The sequence below is a fragment of the Eurosta solidaginis genome, chromosome 4, assembly GCF_040869045.1.
Source record: "Eurosta solidaginis isolate ZX-2024a chromosome 4, ASM4086904v1, whole genome shotgun sequence".
NCBI classification, from domain to species: domain Eukaryota; kingdom Metazoa; phylum Arthropoda; class Insecta; order Diptera; family Tephritidae; genus Eurosta; species Eurosta solidaginis.
The window spans coordinates 165,326,000-165,344,154 of NC_090322.1; the positions used below are offsets into that span (position 1 = coordinate 165,326,000).

Below are 18,155 nucleotides of genomic sequence, written 5' to 3' on the forward strand. Positions count from 1 at the left end.
AAACACAATGAATTTTGTAATGAATGATGAATTCAAATGAATATTTTTCGATGAATATGAATGATATTGAAAAAATGAAAACAAATGAAAAATTTCGCATGAAACTCAAAAGAATAAAACCAAAATTATATTTTCTTTGTTTTCATTTCATATAGTTTGCTTTATTTCTCAATTTGTTAAATGTTTAATAAAAATAACAATTGCTTAGACATAAACACTTTTTATTTAATTTTATTTTTATACTTTTTTTGTTATATTTATTTAATTAACATTTTTATTAATAATTAATTAACATTACAAATTCATCGTGGCGTTTTGTGTGTGTTGGTGTTATATTCATGTAGTGTATAGTAGGTGTAAGGTTTGTTTCTTGGAAAAGTATATTTATTGGCGCGTGTGTGTTTTGTTGTGGATTTAAATTAAATATTATAGCCCTATTCTGATTTCTTAGCAATATTTGACAGGCCTTTCGTATAATGATTCAAGGGTCATATTCTATATTGCGAAACGATCAGTTTTAGCTTGTAATCCAAGCAGTACACAACTCATGTCTAAACTCAAAATTTCTCCATGTAAACACATACTACTAGCCGAAAAGCTGCGTTTTTGTATTCGAAGCTCTGCCGGCGTTGGGCACCACTGAGCTAACCGATAGCAACATATCATTTGACAATTGCTTTCGGCCTCCGCTTTGACATAACGTAGGAAACAGAAGGAAAATGATACAGAATATCATTGTTAGACGAAATTGCTAAGAGACAATTCGTTCGTCTGAGCTATTGTTCGCAATACAGAATGATGCCCTAAAACATGTTGTATTTTTTTGAATATTATTAAATATATCAATACTCACCACGTGAGGCGAGGGATTGCTTGTTAAAAACAATTATTTGAAAAACAATCTGACAACTTTGCTAAGTTATCAGAATATGGGTTTTAAGATTTTTTTTGCAAAGTAAATAACACAAAAGTAAGAAAAACTCGTAACATAAAATATTAATATTTTTCTCTCACTAAGATGCAGTTTTTGCTGTTGTTGAAAAATGTTATAATATGAAGAAAATGTACAAATAAATTTATAATAAAATATACATACATAGCATAAAAAATATTTAATATACAAAAAAAATTTTTTTTAAGTTAGCAGATTTCAGTTTTTACATTTTGGCGCAAATGACAATTCTGCGTTTAAATAAAATATTTTTTTTTTAAACCATAATACATAGAAAATAAAATAAAATATTTTATGGAATGTTTTAACATACCCAAACATTTTCTTTTATACACAAATTAAATATAAAATTTTTTATGGAATTGGTGTTACTTTAAAGTAGCCCCTTTTTATTTGCAAAAATTAACGAAAACTACTTTTTTAAGAAAAAAAAATTTGATTGTTAAGCGCACAAAAATTTAAATTTTTTTTACTTTTTTCATATTTTTTAATGAAATAATAAAACACGTATTAATTTTTTGAGATCCTATATGTCACGTTTCGAATTTTGTTCATGTTTTTTATGAAAGCTTTCTAGAATTTTAATGCTTTTCCGTTTGCTAAAAATTTTGTAAGCATTTTTTTTGCGCTACTTACCAATTTTTAGTTTCTTAAATTTTTTTTTATTTTTATGATAATTAATATTATTTAAATTTTTATATTATTATAAGTTTGCCTAAACGTTAAATTTTGCATAAAAAGGCCGAAAATCACAATTTTGTTTGTTTTTTATTTTATAATTTCTTCACTTAAATATCTACATTTTTTGTTTTATTTATAAGTATCTTAAGTTAGCGTTTTGCTGGGGTAGTCCTAGTATTTAAATTTAGATATTTTATTCCATTAAATTTATCAGAGGGGGGTTTTGTGCATATTATGCATTTTAAGTCTACATTTCTATCGCATTGAATTTCGAATAAAAAAATTTTTAACATCACATTTTCGCTTTTTTTGTTCAAATATGTTTTAAATTTTAGTTCATTATTTAAATTTAATACTGCCTAAAAAATTTTAAAAAAACATAAAAATATATTAATATATAATCTATATATGAAAAATGAGTAAAATTATAATAATTCTAAATATGCTTACGTTTTTTACTTAAACTGCTTTAATGAGTGCAGTTATTATTTTTTGTTTATTTAACACTATCACAGCCAAATTGTTTATCCAAAAGTTGTTGCCGAAAGGGGGGTTTCATGCGCGTGTATTCAACTTAAACGTTTTTTGTTTTGTTTTAAATTTAGAATTTTGAATTTTGCCTAAGTTTGTTTGCTTCTCATCAAATTTTTTTATCATTAGTTGTTCTCCAAATAATAAATAGGTAACAAAGGCGTAAGCTATTCAAAAAAGTAGTTTTTATATTTTTTGCACGGCTCTACTCTAATTTAATGACCTTAAAATTTATTTTTAACTTAATCGAGTTTTTGATTGTGATGCTGCATAACTGGCGTTGAATAGGTTAACTTAGTTTATATCTTTGTGTTGATTTTAAATTTTCCCACTCTCTTACACAAACCTTATCGCCCTCGCTCTTTGTTTATTAATTATTTAATACAATTTTGAGATCCTTTTTTCACATTTTTTTCGCTTGACATTATTTTATTTATAATTTTTTTATACCTCTTCATTCAACACCGGTTAGATAGCATCTGAGCGTGAACTGTCATGAGCGCCAGACAGAGGAGACGAATTTTATGTTTTATAGTGAAATTTTTTAAATCAAAATAATCTTAGAAAACAACAACTATTTACAAGTCAAAAAAGCACAAAAGACAGATAAAATCCAGCAGCACTTTTTTAACATAGTAAATTTTAATATTTAAAGGGTAGAGATGTATCTCCAGCTGAAAAGTAAAAGCACAAGGAAATTTTATTTTCTTCTTCTGCGTGCAATAATAGTATGCACGAATATTTATCAATAGCTTTTATATTTTCTGTTCGTTATATAAGGTGGCTCTACCGTGTTACCCTGCCACTCCATTTTCAAATACCTCTATGTTTGAAAGGCCCCGTGTTCGGCTTTAATCGGCATGAAATAAATATTTTCCTTTATTATACCCGGTATTTAACCGAGGGAGTTCCGGGACTTTTCTCAAGGAATAACTAGATGAGCAAAATCAAAACAAGCCCTTGTAAGGATGCACTCTCGTTTATGAGGCAGATGAATGTAACAAACAACATACTTTACCAAAAAGCGTTCTTCATCAGTGCTCTATGTTCTATAGCCCTTTAGCGGGTTAATCATAGCGCACATAAATAAATTGGAGACTAGACAGTTCTGGCAGAATAAGATTGAATGCGTAGTGCAAGAATAGGTCAAACTATTCATACTTCCATAAAAAGGGTAGTGGTGACAGTATCTATGTTAGGCAGATAAAAAGTACGAACGCTAACACGGTACTATACCGACCAATGTAGCCCATTACCTAAGTAAGCAAAATATGTTACATGCATAGGCCTGTAGATTTTCCGAGCTGCACGTCTGTGGAAATACGGATACACTTAGTTCGTTCGACATGAGTTTTTCGCTTCTGGCTACTCGAAACGGTCTTGCTAGTACAATACGATACCTTACAAGTCGTGGTCTCCACCAGACTGTGACTGAAAATGGAGAAAAATTGACTTGACGCTGACTCACGTTATCGGGCATCATCAGACGAACCTACATATAGTGAAAGATTTACATAAAGCGAAATAGGACTAATAATTCCTTACTGTTAGGCTGGACATTTCATGACTGTAGCTGCCGATGTCACTGAGAATGGAGAGAAATCAAATTGATTACTCCTCAAGAAATCGGGCGAACGGTCTTTAGTCGAAACTTGTCATGGGCGACGAGAGTTATTTTCATTAAGCAGTTGCGCTGTACACATTGCTTGAAAAACTATGTAAAAGGCAAGTACACGCTGGGTATAAAAATACCCCTCTGCAAATTTAGGGCAGGAATGTGTTATTTTAAGACATGGAATAAGAAAATCGGCACAGTGTATCGGCTGTTTTGCTCTAAACAAGTTAGAGTCTTTAATTTTATATATAGTAAAAATAAGCAGGAAGTGTATGGTTCGTTGCGAGCTACGTATTGTAAATTAAACTTGTCAAGCTATAAATTTTAACGAGTTTTGCTTTTCAGCTGGATAGTAAGGAAAATGAGTTGATTAAGATACTTTTTTTTTGTGAATATAGTAACTTTTGAAAATTACTGTTTCAAATCGCATTCTCATATAAATTTACCAGCAACGGCATTGCACACATTCATAAGTTTTAATAAAAGGAAAGATTTAAGCTTTCAAATTTTAAAGCTTAGTAAAAAAGAATACTAGACGTATTCTAGAACCTAGCTTAATTGCTGCATCGAGATCTGGCAACTCTGCCGCCCCTAATAGCTGGAGCCTTAACCTGGCGAGCGCAGGACATGAGCAGGGAGCGTGCTTTCTGATATTAGTTTTTTATGCTTACATGTGACGTGCTGCTTGTATTATACTAATGATCCAATATTTCTGCCAAACTTAGAGCGAATTCACAGGCATTCGAAGTCAATTAAATTATTTCATATTTCATCTGTGTATTCGAGGTTCTACCTAGTGGATAATTCTGGACTTTTTTGCTCGATCTCGAAGCAGCAATTAAGCCAGGTTCTAGAAAACTTCTAGCATTTGCCAAGAGGGTGGAGTTATTCTATAACATAAGTCCTGGCACCTGATTGGGGTTCTTCCGTTTGGTCGTCAAACAAATTTTGGTAGCACTATGGGCACATTCCTTCTATGTGAAGTCTTTATTGACATGCTAGTTCAATGTAACCTAATATCAGAAAAAAATGTATAGATAATGCAAATGCAGGTACATTTTGTTGACATTTTTATTAAAAGCTTTATGCAGGCGCACAAAAATTATCTGTGGCGCCTAAATGTATGCAATGCGGTAATGGCAAAAATGCTTAGCGTTATTTCATTTCCAAACTATTTATAGAACAAAGACTAAAAATACCGTGGGAAGAAACAAACAAGGTACTTTTAAACAATAATGAAGAAACAAAATTTTGATAATTAAAAAAAGTTAGTTTGTTTTAAAAATATATAAATATATTCAAGAATTTACCAAAAATTTGTTTGAAAAACTTGTCCGCTACTTCAAAAAAAAAAAACAGTACGGGAAACTACTTAAAAAATAATAACTTATTTTTTCAAACAGCTATTTATTCAATGCTAGTAGCCCTCAATAGAAAATGAAATGAAGTTTACTATTAAAAAAAACACAATAAAATTGCATATTTTTAGGCTGCAAGCAATTGCTCTATGGGCAGGGACCAGAGCCTTTTATTATGTAGTGTGCAAGAACTATGCCAATATGCTTGATTGTGGTATATGCATACTAAGTAAAAGAAAAACTTAACATATGGTGCAGTTTTTTTTCTCAATCTATGTTTGTTACTAAATTTTTGTTTCATCTTAAAATTTTAATGTTTTTTCTAAACTTTAAGCGCTAAATTTTTTACTTATTATTTAGTTATATCAGCGGTTATTTTTTCTGCATTCTTTGCCGTCTTGCTTTTGCTTAAGTAACATCTTTGTATGCACTTATATAAAATTTCTTTACAGTGTATAATTTGGTTGTTCTCTAAATTTAATTTATAATTTTTATTTTTTTTTCATTAAATATGTCTGTTTGTGTTAACTCTTTGTCTCACTACTTTATATAGAATATGCTTTACGTAAAGTACATGTGTATGTATGTAGGGGTGTGTAAATATTTTATTTTGTTTTAAAAGTGTTTTCTAAATGTTCATTTTACACAGCATATGTTTAGTTTAAAAAATAATGTTATAAAAATTGTTAAGGGGTTAAACATAGAGAAAACTGAAAGTAACTCTTACAATTACATAGGCATATTGCGTTATAAAACAAAGAAGGTATATATACGTAACTTAAGATATGCGATAGTGAAAAATATTAATTTTTTCTAAGAAAAAGAGAACCGCAAATATGTAGATATTTGTGTATGTGTGTGTCTGATATTATATATCTATACCTTTACGCCTGTTACTGCAAATTGTGTTTTTGTGTACTTAAGTAAAAACAAAAAATTGCTCGCTTTCTGCTTTCGTACTGAAAACTATGTAAGTTACAAAAATGTAAGAAGTAAAATTTACTTCGTGTTTCTGCAAGTGTTGCATACATATTTTGTATGTATATATGCATTTATCTATATTTGCGTATATAAACTCAACTATTTTATAAACATATGTGTGTATGTATATATATATATAAGTTGTTAAATATTATTCTTGCCTCTTTAAATGTTTTATCTTATGCCTTAATATTTTCTTGTTTGATTTACACTAATTTTAGTTTGTTATCAACTTTTTTATTTTTTATTTTTTTCAGTTTTTTGAAAGTAATTTATTTTAATTTAATTGTTTAGCATTAGTTGTTTGCTTATTTTATTTAACGCCTCTCAATGCATTAATTGTTTGTTTAACAATTTTCATTTTTCACTTTTCGCTTTTTATAACCTTTTATATTAAAACTGTTTTACTTTTCTTCGGTTTATCTTTTATATATATTATAAATATCGTTAAGATCACAGATATTATCTATGCAATACATTTTATGTTTGTTTTTATTTTTTTGCAATTACTTCCCTTCAATTATCTGGCCTTTTCTATAGCGCGTTCTATTCCATTGGCTCCCTCTTCGCCCCTCTATCTCGCTTTAACTTGAAATTTCCTTCTCTACAGTTTGTTGTTTTTGCTTTCTATTTTCTTGGCTTTATACAAAAATTTGTTTGTCTTCTCGAGTGTTTTATTTTGGGTTATTCTAGAGCTTTTGTGTTTTAAAATTTTCCTTAATATTTCTGTCCAGCTTTGCTCAAATAAGCAATACCTTATTTAAACAACTATAGTTCGTTATAAAAAATGTAATCATTAGGTTCTATTATTTTTTCAAGTCCTTCGGTGAGGTTTCCTCTGTATTGTGTTTTTGTTTTCGGTTTGGAGTTTTTTGGGGGTATATTCTGTCTAGCTTGTATAAATAGGGTCAATATATATACAGATATACAAAATATCGACTGCCAAGTGAAATATAAACCTATCTTGACATCTAGTTCGAAAACGCCCTATCTGAGAAATTTTTCAAAAACACTATTTCATAATTTTTTTCAAAAACGCTCTATCTTAGAATTTAGTTCAGTCCTTGCCGAGTTGAAGAACGCCCTGTCTCAGAACGTTTTAAAGCGCTCTATCTGAGCTTAAATTAAATACATTTTAACATTAGCTGGGGCGTTTATGGAAAAAATTCAAAGAGAGGGCATTTTTGAAACAATCTATGAAATATGTTGTTTCAGGTATGGCGTTTTCACAATGGCAGCCGATATTGGATGATATTCCACTTAGCTGTCCATATCCTCGAAAACATTAAACTTTGGAAATCGAACATGGTAGCGTGAAATTTCTCCCTTCAGAACCTATACTCAAGCCCAAAAATATCTAAACTGAACCAATATACGATTTTCGAAGTGCCTAAATGATACAGTTTAAAAAGGCTTTTAGTTTTTTTATTTGAGTTCAAAAAGTAATACTAACGAATTTTGCTTTCAGAAACTATGCAGCCGTATAGACACAAATCTATTGAGAGGGCATTTTAAGTGATTTTAGAAACTCCAATATACCGAGTTCATCGAAGATTATTATGTTTTTGCGCTCAGTCCTTTATTGATTATATATCAAGCTTTAAGGTATATTTAACGAATGTTAGAAAAGAGAGATTTATTTTAGATTATTGCTATTGTAAAATATTTTGATTTGATAAGTAAAAAAGTAAGCAAGTGCAATTGAGCAGAAAATAAAAGCTGTACTTGGCTCTACTGAATAGTTAAATCTCTATTTTTCAAGCTTCTGAAAGTTTGTTAAAATATTTGTTTCATATTGGTTTTTTGAAAGATTTCGGTAGCTGTTATTACCATCTAGAAACTTTTATAAAAATATCTAAAATTCTTGCAAGCTTTTAAACGGCTTTGATAAAAAAAAATTAAATTTACATTTAGGAGAGCAAAGAGATTTTTAAAATTTAATATAAATGTTCAAGAGTTTCGTAAGCTTTTAAAAAGTTCGAAGCGAGTGCAAAAGCAAGTTTTGAGGAAAACTATTTCTGTTAGTTATACAAAAGCAACAGCGATAAAAATGTTTTTAAAAATTTTTTTTGGTTTTAAAGAACTAAGATTTTCCCATTGTTTTGTTATGAAGCGCTTTTTTAGAAAACTTACCCAGCTTTAAGAACCCTGTTTAACATCCGAAAAAGCAAAAAACATATTTGAATTTAAAAACCAAGCGTTAAACTAAATTTTAATAAAATATAAATTTGATAATAGCTTTCACTACATAGCTTGTATTACTTTTCGAACCTGCTTATAGTAACTGAAAAGCTCATCTAAAAGCTTTGCTAGAGAAGCTTATAAACTTGGCTTAAAGGAATTTCAAACATTAAGAAAAAAGCAATTGTACTCTTAGTAACGATATAGAAATTTTTTGGAAAAAAGCACGAAGCTTAAAAAATATTTTCTGAAGTAATCGTATGAAAAAACACATTGATTAACAAAGTTTTAAGGTTGGAATTATTTTTATTTCATGAAATTTTCAGAGCTTTACGCCAGTGTTTTATGCTCAAAGCTTAATTTTTTTTGGAGCTTGCATTTGACTGCCCAAGTGCACTTAGAAAACGACTTTATATGGGGTTGTTAAGGCTTTAAAAAAATAAAATTTCTGAATAGAGCTTTAAGCTTTAACTTCAGAAACTGAATGGCGTCTGAACTGTTTCTATATACCTGCGTTTAGGCATGGTATGTGTCTCTTATTGCAAAAATCAAGTGTTGATATATTTTAGTTGTGTAAGTTTGTAGTTTACTAGCACCAAATAGTTATTCTATTGTAACTGTATAGTAAAAAGCTCTATACTAAGAAGCTTTGTCAAAAATTGGGATTCGGCTATTCTGTTCACATTTAAACATTTTGCTAAGTATTTAGTACTAATACGCAGTCGAAGAGCAAGTAATCGAGGAAATAACTAACAAATGCGTCTGAAAGAACGTATCATCTGAGGCTCAATCGACAAGTCGGTGTTTGCCTGGTTTTATTGTGGTTTTTGAAATATGTTCATAAAACAGAACACATGAGATCTTGCAAACGCTGAACTATGCGCTGCAGCTAACTGTATACGAGTATGCATTATCAAATATAACATAAACTGTATGCAAATGGGGAACTTGCATATAGTATATGAACGTTATGTTTGGCAAAAACAAAAAAAAAAAAAAAACACGCAGCACACACAGTTACTTCATTATTAGCTATTCAACACATTCAAAACTACCGAGTTGTGTTCAACTAAATATGGCTGTAGGTTTAAAAAGTCGAAAGCAATTGTCATACACTTGAACATGTAAAAAAAACTTCCTGAAACCCAGCATGTAATAAGCAAATTTTCTCTCCTTCTAGTCCTCTCATGCTTTTATTTAACCACTTGCCAGTTAGTTTAAGGCCTTAATAAAAAAACCCTCTGTTATTTTTTCTGTAAGAAATGATACTTAAAATGACACTTAAACCAATAGTAAAATAGTTTCCACTTTGAAAGCTTTCACTACATTTACCACTCGAGAGCACTTGCTTGAAAGCTCTATTTAACCTACATATACTCAAAGCTCCCTGATTGGTTAGTTTCAAAAATCCCTTTTTAGTATTTGACAGCTCTTTATTTTAAAACGTTTTCTTGCAACAACTACGAACCGCCATTTTTCAAAAAGACAGCATTAATTTATCTCTCTCTTTCTCCCTTGATCTCTCTATTCTTTATATTTAGCTTTCAATTTTTCTCTTGTTAACTACAATCGATTTACTAATCTTAATTGTTTTGTAAAAAATGTAATTAAAATTTTACATTTAGCGTCTACTTCACTCCTAGTTGCTATGCATTATTCGCGTTTTGCCAGTTATTATCAACTTTAATATTATTCCTGTTTTTTACAACTATGAATGCATGTATATATAAGTTATGTATGTATATATATCTTTAGTATATACCTGTATAAATGTGTGTGCTTTTTATACATTTACATATGTATGCATGTACGCCTTTAGGCAGGTATGTTTATAATGAACATTTCTACTTCTTCGTCATTAAATTTCTTTGCTTGCTTAAACTGATGAAGTATATATGTAACTATTTGCTTATATCGTGTTTACTATGTATGTCTCTCTTTCTTGCTTTTTTTGTATCACTCTCTCTTCTATATGCATATTTTCTTTAGTTTTATAGGTTTATATACAATATGTATGTATGTACATATGTACGTTAAAAATTTATGTATAAGATAAGTATGTGTGTATGTATACAATATAATTGTTGCTTTTTTGTATGTTCGAGCAGACTACTAGTTTATAATTTATATATGTATATGTATACTATATACATACATATATGTTTGTATGTATATATATATTAAGTGGCACGCCTACGCCGCCTTTTATATTGTTGTTTTTGGCGCTCAACTACACTATCTTTTATTATTAGTATTATTATAAACGCTTTGTATTGAAAATTTTGAAACATTCGCACATTATCATCATCATCATAATCATAGCTTTGAATTTGTGTTACATTCGTATTACATCCATTGATCGTGATCTTTTGTATCGTTACGCTGCGTTTACTTCCGATCACGATCGCTCATCGTCAGTTATAATAATTATAATTATTATTATCCTGTATGTTGTGGTTGTAATAGTAATAATAATAATAGTAGTTTAGAAGCAAACTAAAGTCGCTTCACTATTGTGGTAGCTCATCCTTTGTGTCGACAGGGCTTGGTGAAAGAAATTTTCGTACATATTTGGGAAAATGTGTTTTCTCATGCGCCTTTAGTATGGTCGAACGTGAGAAGGTCTTCCCGCACATTTGACATCGGAAAGGTCGTTCACCTGTTAATTAGATTTAGGTTGAATGATTGATGAAGTGAAGAAAAACTTGACTACAAAAATATAACAGGAGCTCAGTGAAGCTTACTTAACTTGCACTTAGCTGATAACACATTCAAAATTTACATGAGATAGAGTTATGTATTAAGAAACTGCCGGTAATGTTGGGCATTGATAAATAAGCTTGACTGAAATTTAAGTTATGCATAAGTAAAGGAAGGTAAAAACCATCATGTAAAATTATTGACAAAGCTCATGAGTAATATTATATTAGAAGCATTTGATTATAACACAGCGAGTTAAGGGGTTTACAATATTTCCGCCGTAGGTATGCCTATAGTAAGATATTACTAGAACCCACTGACCTGAAGGTTCAAAATAAATCAAAAAAGGGGTAAAACATCTTTCCCGGGGCAGAGGGGCTAGTACCGGGTTGTTATCTGGCGGAGGGATGCCCGCATCCGCAACACCCCACCAAGCTTGGGGGACTGTTTTTGCGGCAAAAACAACAATCATTATTATATATACTAAAATCTTGACTAAAAGCAAAATGAAAACACCTTAAATTTAAGCACTATGCAAATGCGTCTGTCCTCTTTAGGTACTAACTACTGAGTAACTTTTACAACGCTTCAACTCATTGTGTGGCTATTTTTTCGGAACCTATTAATTTTTCGCAACTGGAAAATTTTCGTAAAAGTCAAAATTTTCGGAACCATTTACTTTTAGGGGCGTGTTAATTTTTTGGAATAGGTAAATTATATGGATTTGGCTACATTTTGGAAAGCGGTAATTTTCTTGTAGCAGGTATCCGTAATTATTCTTTGCTAAATCGGACACTTTTGCGGAATTTGTTATTTTTTTGGAATCTTTTAACCAAATTTTTCTGATGTTGAAATTACTGCTACCGTGGAATAACTCCCAAATGAAATAAATAAAAAAGGGAAATAGCTCCCAAATATTTATGTTACTTTTTTCATTATGAAATAACTCGTATCGTAATGATTTTGAATTTTAATCGTCTGTTCATCTTATGTATCATAGCCTAATGATAGGCATGCGGGGCTGGATATCTTATGACGCGAGTTCGATTCCGGCTAGGGGAGTATAAAATTTCTAATTTAAAAATAAAAAGACTTCTGATTAAATCCTTGGCAGGATGGAAATAGCTATAATATAAGCTGATATTCTTTACAATTTTCTGTCATAATTAAAATTAACTTAATAAATAAACAAATTATTGTGAAATGCATATATAGCTCAATACAAATTTATTTAATTTTACAAATGTAACTCTCAAACGAAATAACTCACAACGAAATTTTGTTAATATTTACTTTTTTTTTTTTGTATGTTGGGGAGTTATGTACATATTTTATTTTTTTGCTGGAATTACGGGGCGCGGATTTTTTGCTTAAAACTTTCATTTCATATTATGATTCCATGTAATTCTTTCGAAATGGAAAATGGAAATAGTCCCGAAATAAACAAAAAAATAAATGTAAGGCGCGATAACCTCCGAAGAGATCTAAGGCCGAGCTTCTCTTCCAATTTGCGTCGTGCTCCTCTTGATTTTCCATACAAATTGGCCGGACTGGACCTACATGTTTTATGCCGACTCTGAACGGCATCTGCAAGGCAGATTAGTTTTCACTGAGCGCTTTTCATGGCAGAAATACACCCGGAGCGCTTGGCAAACACTGCCGAGGGGCGACCCCGCTTAGAAAAATTTCCTTCTAATTGAAAAACCTTATTTCTAAAATTTTAATGTTGCTTTGCCCGGCGTGTGAACCCAGGGAATACGATGTGGTAGGCGGAGCACGCTACCATCACACCACGGTGGCCGCGAAATAATCGTGCAAATTATTCCGAAATGTTACTTAGCATATTCCTGAATTCCTAAAGTGATGCCGGAATAGTACCCAAAGCATCACCGAAGTGATTTCGGAATTATCCCAGCACTATAACAAAACATCTCGATATTATCACAAAATTATTCCCTAACAGTCCAGAAAGGTCTAATAATTGTGCTGGAAATGGTTCTTGCATGACCCCATAAATATACGATCGCGACGATTTTCTGAGTTAAATTTTGATTAATAACTATTATTTCTCTAAAAAAACCTTAGGCAATAAAGCACATTTAAAGTCTACGAAAAAATTTGAAAATAAAAAAGAATCAAAAAATTCTAAGATAAATATATTTCCCCCACTGAGAAAACTCATTTTGTTTTTCAATTTCGGACGTTATCCGTGATAAGCCGAATTGCTTTTTCTGGTTAACCGTTAAAGCAAATAAATTTTTGGTAAAAACGAAAAAAAAACCGAAACCTTATGTGAATGTTATATTGGCTATACCATTTTTAATGAAACTTTTTTGTATTTCGTTTTCTGCTATCCAATCTTATAATAAACTAATTTTTATTACCGGCTCTTCATATAAGGAAAATATTCTTTTAAAATTATGTTTTAAAATGTTTCTTATTCAAAAAACGAAATCCTCAAAAGGGATTAGAAGGTACTATTTTTTCTACCAGAAATTTTAACCCAAATTGAATATTTTTGTACAGATTCTTCAATATCAAAGAAAATTTGTTTGTTTATGGTAGTTTCCTCATTGTTTTAAGAAAAAGGTTGTAATTTTTCAGTTTCATCTTTTTTACTTGAAGCCTTTCCTTCAATTATGCATTCAAAATAATAAGAAATCATTTAAGAACTTTGAAAATGAACTTACCCGTATGTACGCGACAATGATCTTTCATATGATGGCGCAGTTTGAATGCCTTACCACAGAATTCACATTTAAATGGCCGTTCGCCCGTATGCACGGGAAGATGCGTTATCAGCGTTGTAACATCGGGAAAACTCTTGCCACAGAATTTGCACAACACAACACTATTCGGATCGCCGCTACCCGCTGATGCGCCTAACAATGAACCGGACGCTGATGATGAAGCAGCCGCAGCAGCAGCTGCTGTCGCCGCCGCTGCCGATGTTGATGAAGAGGACGAACCAGCGCCACTCAATATTAAACTGCCGCTACTAACTGATGGGCCACCAATACCGCCATTTCCGGATGTTGAGCAACCACCACCTCCGCCACCGCCACCATGACCACCACCACCACGTCCACTACCACCGCTACCATCAAGATCAAGTGCACCACGTGCACTTACACTACCACATGTAGCCGCCATAACAGCAGCAAAGTCCAGTTCCATGGCAGCGGCTACAACCGCCGCAGCCGCTTGTTCCTGAGTTTCTGCGCCGCTAGCCGCTAATGCAGCATTCATTTGGTACGAAGTGAATTGTGGCAGTTGTGCCATATTGAGGTCATGCGATAGCAAGTGCGTATGTAGCAGGGGGTGTTGTGACGTTTCGCGATACTCCAGCGTTTTTAGCGAATGCGAGAGTATGTGTCGCGTTAGCTTACTTTGGTGCTGGAATGTGTGGCCGCAATACATGCAAGGATATAGGGGAGGCGGTGTTTGTGGTTGTTCGAGATGATGGGATGTTGAAGCCGCAGAGGCAGCAATGGCTGCAGCTGCAGCAGCAGCAGCTGAGGTGGAGCACGATATAGTGCCACCGCCAACGCTGACGCTGCCGCCGCCGCCACTGCTGCCACCACCACTGCGTCCCGGACTGCCAGAGGTGGCAATGTGGGGTGAATCGGACGTTTCCTGGAACAACACCAAACAAAAATCCAACATCAACTTCTTTCTTATAACGCTTTGGCGCTTTTTTATTTTTCTTTTTGCTTTTCTTTTGTTCCTACGTTACGTTTTCGCTTTGTTCGGTTTCGATTTACAAAAAAATATATATATATTACATTTTGTTTTAGTTAAAATAGATTTATATATTAATGTATTTTTATATATAAATTCTTTGTCTTCGAATATGAAATTCAAAGCTGTGTGTTTTTGTTTTAAATAAAATTAGCAAACTCCCTGAAGAAGACGTGAAAGCGTCGAAACGCGTAGGTGGGAGAAGAAAAAATTAAGTTTGCCTTCTCAATTCTCGGCCGAAAAGCTCCATCGAAGCAAAAAACTGTGTGGTTTTTTTTACATCGATATTTTATCGATTTTTTATAAATTTTTTGTGGACAATTTTTTTATCTTTGTTTTTCTCTTAACAATTTTATGTTGCAGTGAATTAGAAAAAGCATAAAAAATTAGCTAGGAAGAAATAAAAACGTAACAGAAAGATAACGTTTTCACGTTCAAAAATATAACGAACTGTCACAGTTTCCGCTAAAGATTTCAATATGTAAAAAAAAGCAAAAGATCGAGTCGAGATTAGGAATGTGAATGAAAATATAATAAGAACGAGAACTCAAAGAGGGAAGAGAAGAGTTGGAAATTTTAAGCAAATTAAATTGACAAATTATAAGTGCTTTAACGATTCTTCTAAACAAAACTATAAAACGATAAGTTTAAAAATTATGCTCTATGATGCTCTAATATACTTCAAAATATATATATATATATATAATTATTATTTTTTTCAAAACTACTGACATTATTGTGTTACCTGCAATATTTGGTAAAATTGTTTTTTTTTTTTTTGCCAAAAACAAGAGGGGCTTTCCAGCGTTTGGATTCATAAGACTATTTTGACAATAAGCGACATTTTCTTGTAACTTTTTCTCTCTCTTTCTCTCTTTAAACTGGCACAGGACCTCCAACGGTCTGTGTGTGTGATCCTTGGTTTGTAAATTAATATTTCAATCAAAGATCGAAAAAAAAACCATTTCTGATAGAATTTTAATATGTATATTTTTGTAACATTTTTTTTGTGTAGATATTTATTAATATATATTTTATTTGATTTGATTTTTGCAAGAAGTTGAATTTCGATTTTTGTTTGGGCGTTGTTCGAAAAGTCACATTTTCATATTGTTTATTTTTTAATACCTTTATAATTATTATGATTTTCATTTGTATTTGAAAAAAAAAAAAAAAACTGAATTAACTAAAAAAAAACTGGCGGTAGTGGCACATTTGAGGCTTAAATGTTAAAGTTTTTAAATTAAAATAAATTGCAACCGTTTTAACCGTTTTAAAATGTTAGAGCGCCGCCTGATACGCATGCGCTTTAACTGAAACTTATTTAATTCTTGGTATTAACCGATTTTTAAGATGTGCATATGTTTTAAAATTATAGCTTAGTCACAACAACAATATTAAAAAAAAGTTAAATTTTTTTCTACCAAATTAGGTACGTTTTCAAGAACATGAAAAAGAGCGTACATAAGCAGCATTAAATTTTAGAAGTCTGTGTATGTTTTCTGTGGTTGTTTTGAAAATTATTTTTTTTTTAAATTGCAGTCCGTCGTCAGCATATACAGTTTTCTTCACGTATGTTGCATACATATTTTATAGCCAATAAATACTGTGTTTAAGTCAAATTTTGAATAACCTAAAAAGAAATAAAATCTGATTTTTTTCATAAATAAAAAATTGTAGGTCAAAATTTTGAAAATCCAAAAGTGTACAGGTTATAATTTTGAGAATTTGTAGGTTGAAATTTTGAAAAATAATAAGTAATGGTGAAAATTTGTTCTTTTCTAGAGCAGCCACTATCAAGTGCAGGTTTTTTTTTGTTGTTTTGAGTATTTCTTTTGTATGTTTTGTATTTGTACGATTTTGAAATTAGCATTTTTTTTTTTAATATTTTACAAAAAATTTCATGTTTTTTGTTATTCTTTTTATTAAGTTTGTATTATACCAAAATTCTTGAAACTCAAAGTAAAAATAATTTTTTCAAAGATTTAATTTTCGCTTATATTTTCAAGAAGTTTTTCCACTTTACCTAAGTGTTCAAGTATATTTGTTTAAATTTTTTAGCTAAAACTTTTTAGCGCACTCTTTTTTCATAAATTCTTCGTTTTTTATTTATAAAATATTCAGTAAAATTTGTAGTTTTTTTTTTTTAATTTTTTAAGTAAACAGGTTTTTATAATTATTTTTTAACTTTATAAAAGCATATATTTGATATTTATTTAATTTTTTTTTACTTAGAAATTCAAATTGAAATTTAAATATAAATTAAATAAACATGTATTTATGTAATTGTATAGCCATTTCCAAAAAACGTAGATCAACTTCTTGACAATAATAATAAATAATATTTATAAATTCATGTATTAAAGTATGCATGTAAGTTTTTTTTAAATGGTACAGATTTTCTCTAATTTATTAAGAGAATCAAAGTCGCATCACTACTTTTCTAAAGTCAAAAAATTAATTAACTTTTTTTTATAAATTTTATATGATGCAACTTTGAATCCCATGTTTGTGTTGTCTGATAATAATTGTAATTTGCTAGAGTTTGAAAATATTTCAGTAGACTTTTGCAATCAATATATGTATGCATTTGCTGTTGTTGGAATGTATAAAAAAAGCTTAATTTTAAAGTGCTTTTGTGGTTGTTAGCTTTATGAAAGCTTTCGATTTTTATTCTTAAAGGGGCTTAAAGATGCCTAAAATAAAATACTTCCGAGCATTCTGTAAAATATTTCACACCGAAAAGAACATGTTTTCGACAAGTCTCAGGTTCGAGAAACAAAACTAACACTGAATATAGCACAAGGGCGAAAATGGTTACCAGGGATGTGGAAAATCGTTCCAAGTTATTTCTATATGTTTGGTCACACGCTTTAAGGCTCCTCCTTGATAATAAGAGCAAAAAATGAGTATAAAGAACGAGGTCGAAAAGTGATCCTGAAGACGGCATTTGACGAAATTGTTTGTTGAAAATTTCAATGATTTGTGTCACTCATCTCGAGCATCGTACAATCAATTTGTAAAAGCAACGTTCAGAACATACCACTGTTGATCTACTATTCCGTGTTTTGAACGTACCTGCGAGTTTTTCTAATACTTCAAATAGTTTGGATTGTACGTCAATAAAAAATAGTTCATTAGAAATTCACTTAACGGCTTGATTTGGCTCGTTGTCAGTCTTTGACATAACGAAATGTTGTTTATGCATAATTTATTTCATTTTCGTATTATGGTTAATAACGAAACATAATTTATGTAGCATTTTTCTTTAAAATTTAAGCATACCTATTTCATTTGACAGTTGACTCAGCACGCCATATCTCTCAACTAACGCAAACATGTTGCCAACACAGCACTAATCAGTTGAATATTCTGTCTGTGCTCAGTTTTCGCGTACTGCTCTTTTGTGCGGCTG

The 18,155-nt window shown here is 31.0% G+C and overlaps 2 protein-coding genes across 18 annotated transcripts in view; both read right to left on the reverse strand.

Moving 5' to 3' along the window:
- LOC137250593 (uncharacterized) overlaps positions 1–18,155 on the reverse strand; it is an 856,443-nt gene that overhangs the window by 51,994 nt on the left and 786,294 nt on the right. The gene's annotated exons all lie outside the window — the stretch shown is intronic.
- LOC137250595 (protein bowel-like) lies at positions 9,584–16,335 on the reverse strand. Its single transcript, XM_067783695.1, has 2 exons — positions 13,690–16,335; positions 9,584–10,958 (listed from the first exon to the last, which is right to left on the reverse strand). The coding sequence occupies exons 1-2, from the start codon at positions 14,663–14,665 to the stop codon at positions 10,810–10,812; spliced, it is 1,125 nt and encodes a 374-aa protein (XP_067639796.1). The 5' UTR covers positions 14,666–16,335; the 3' UTR covers positions 9,584–10,809.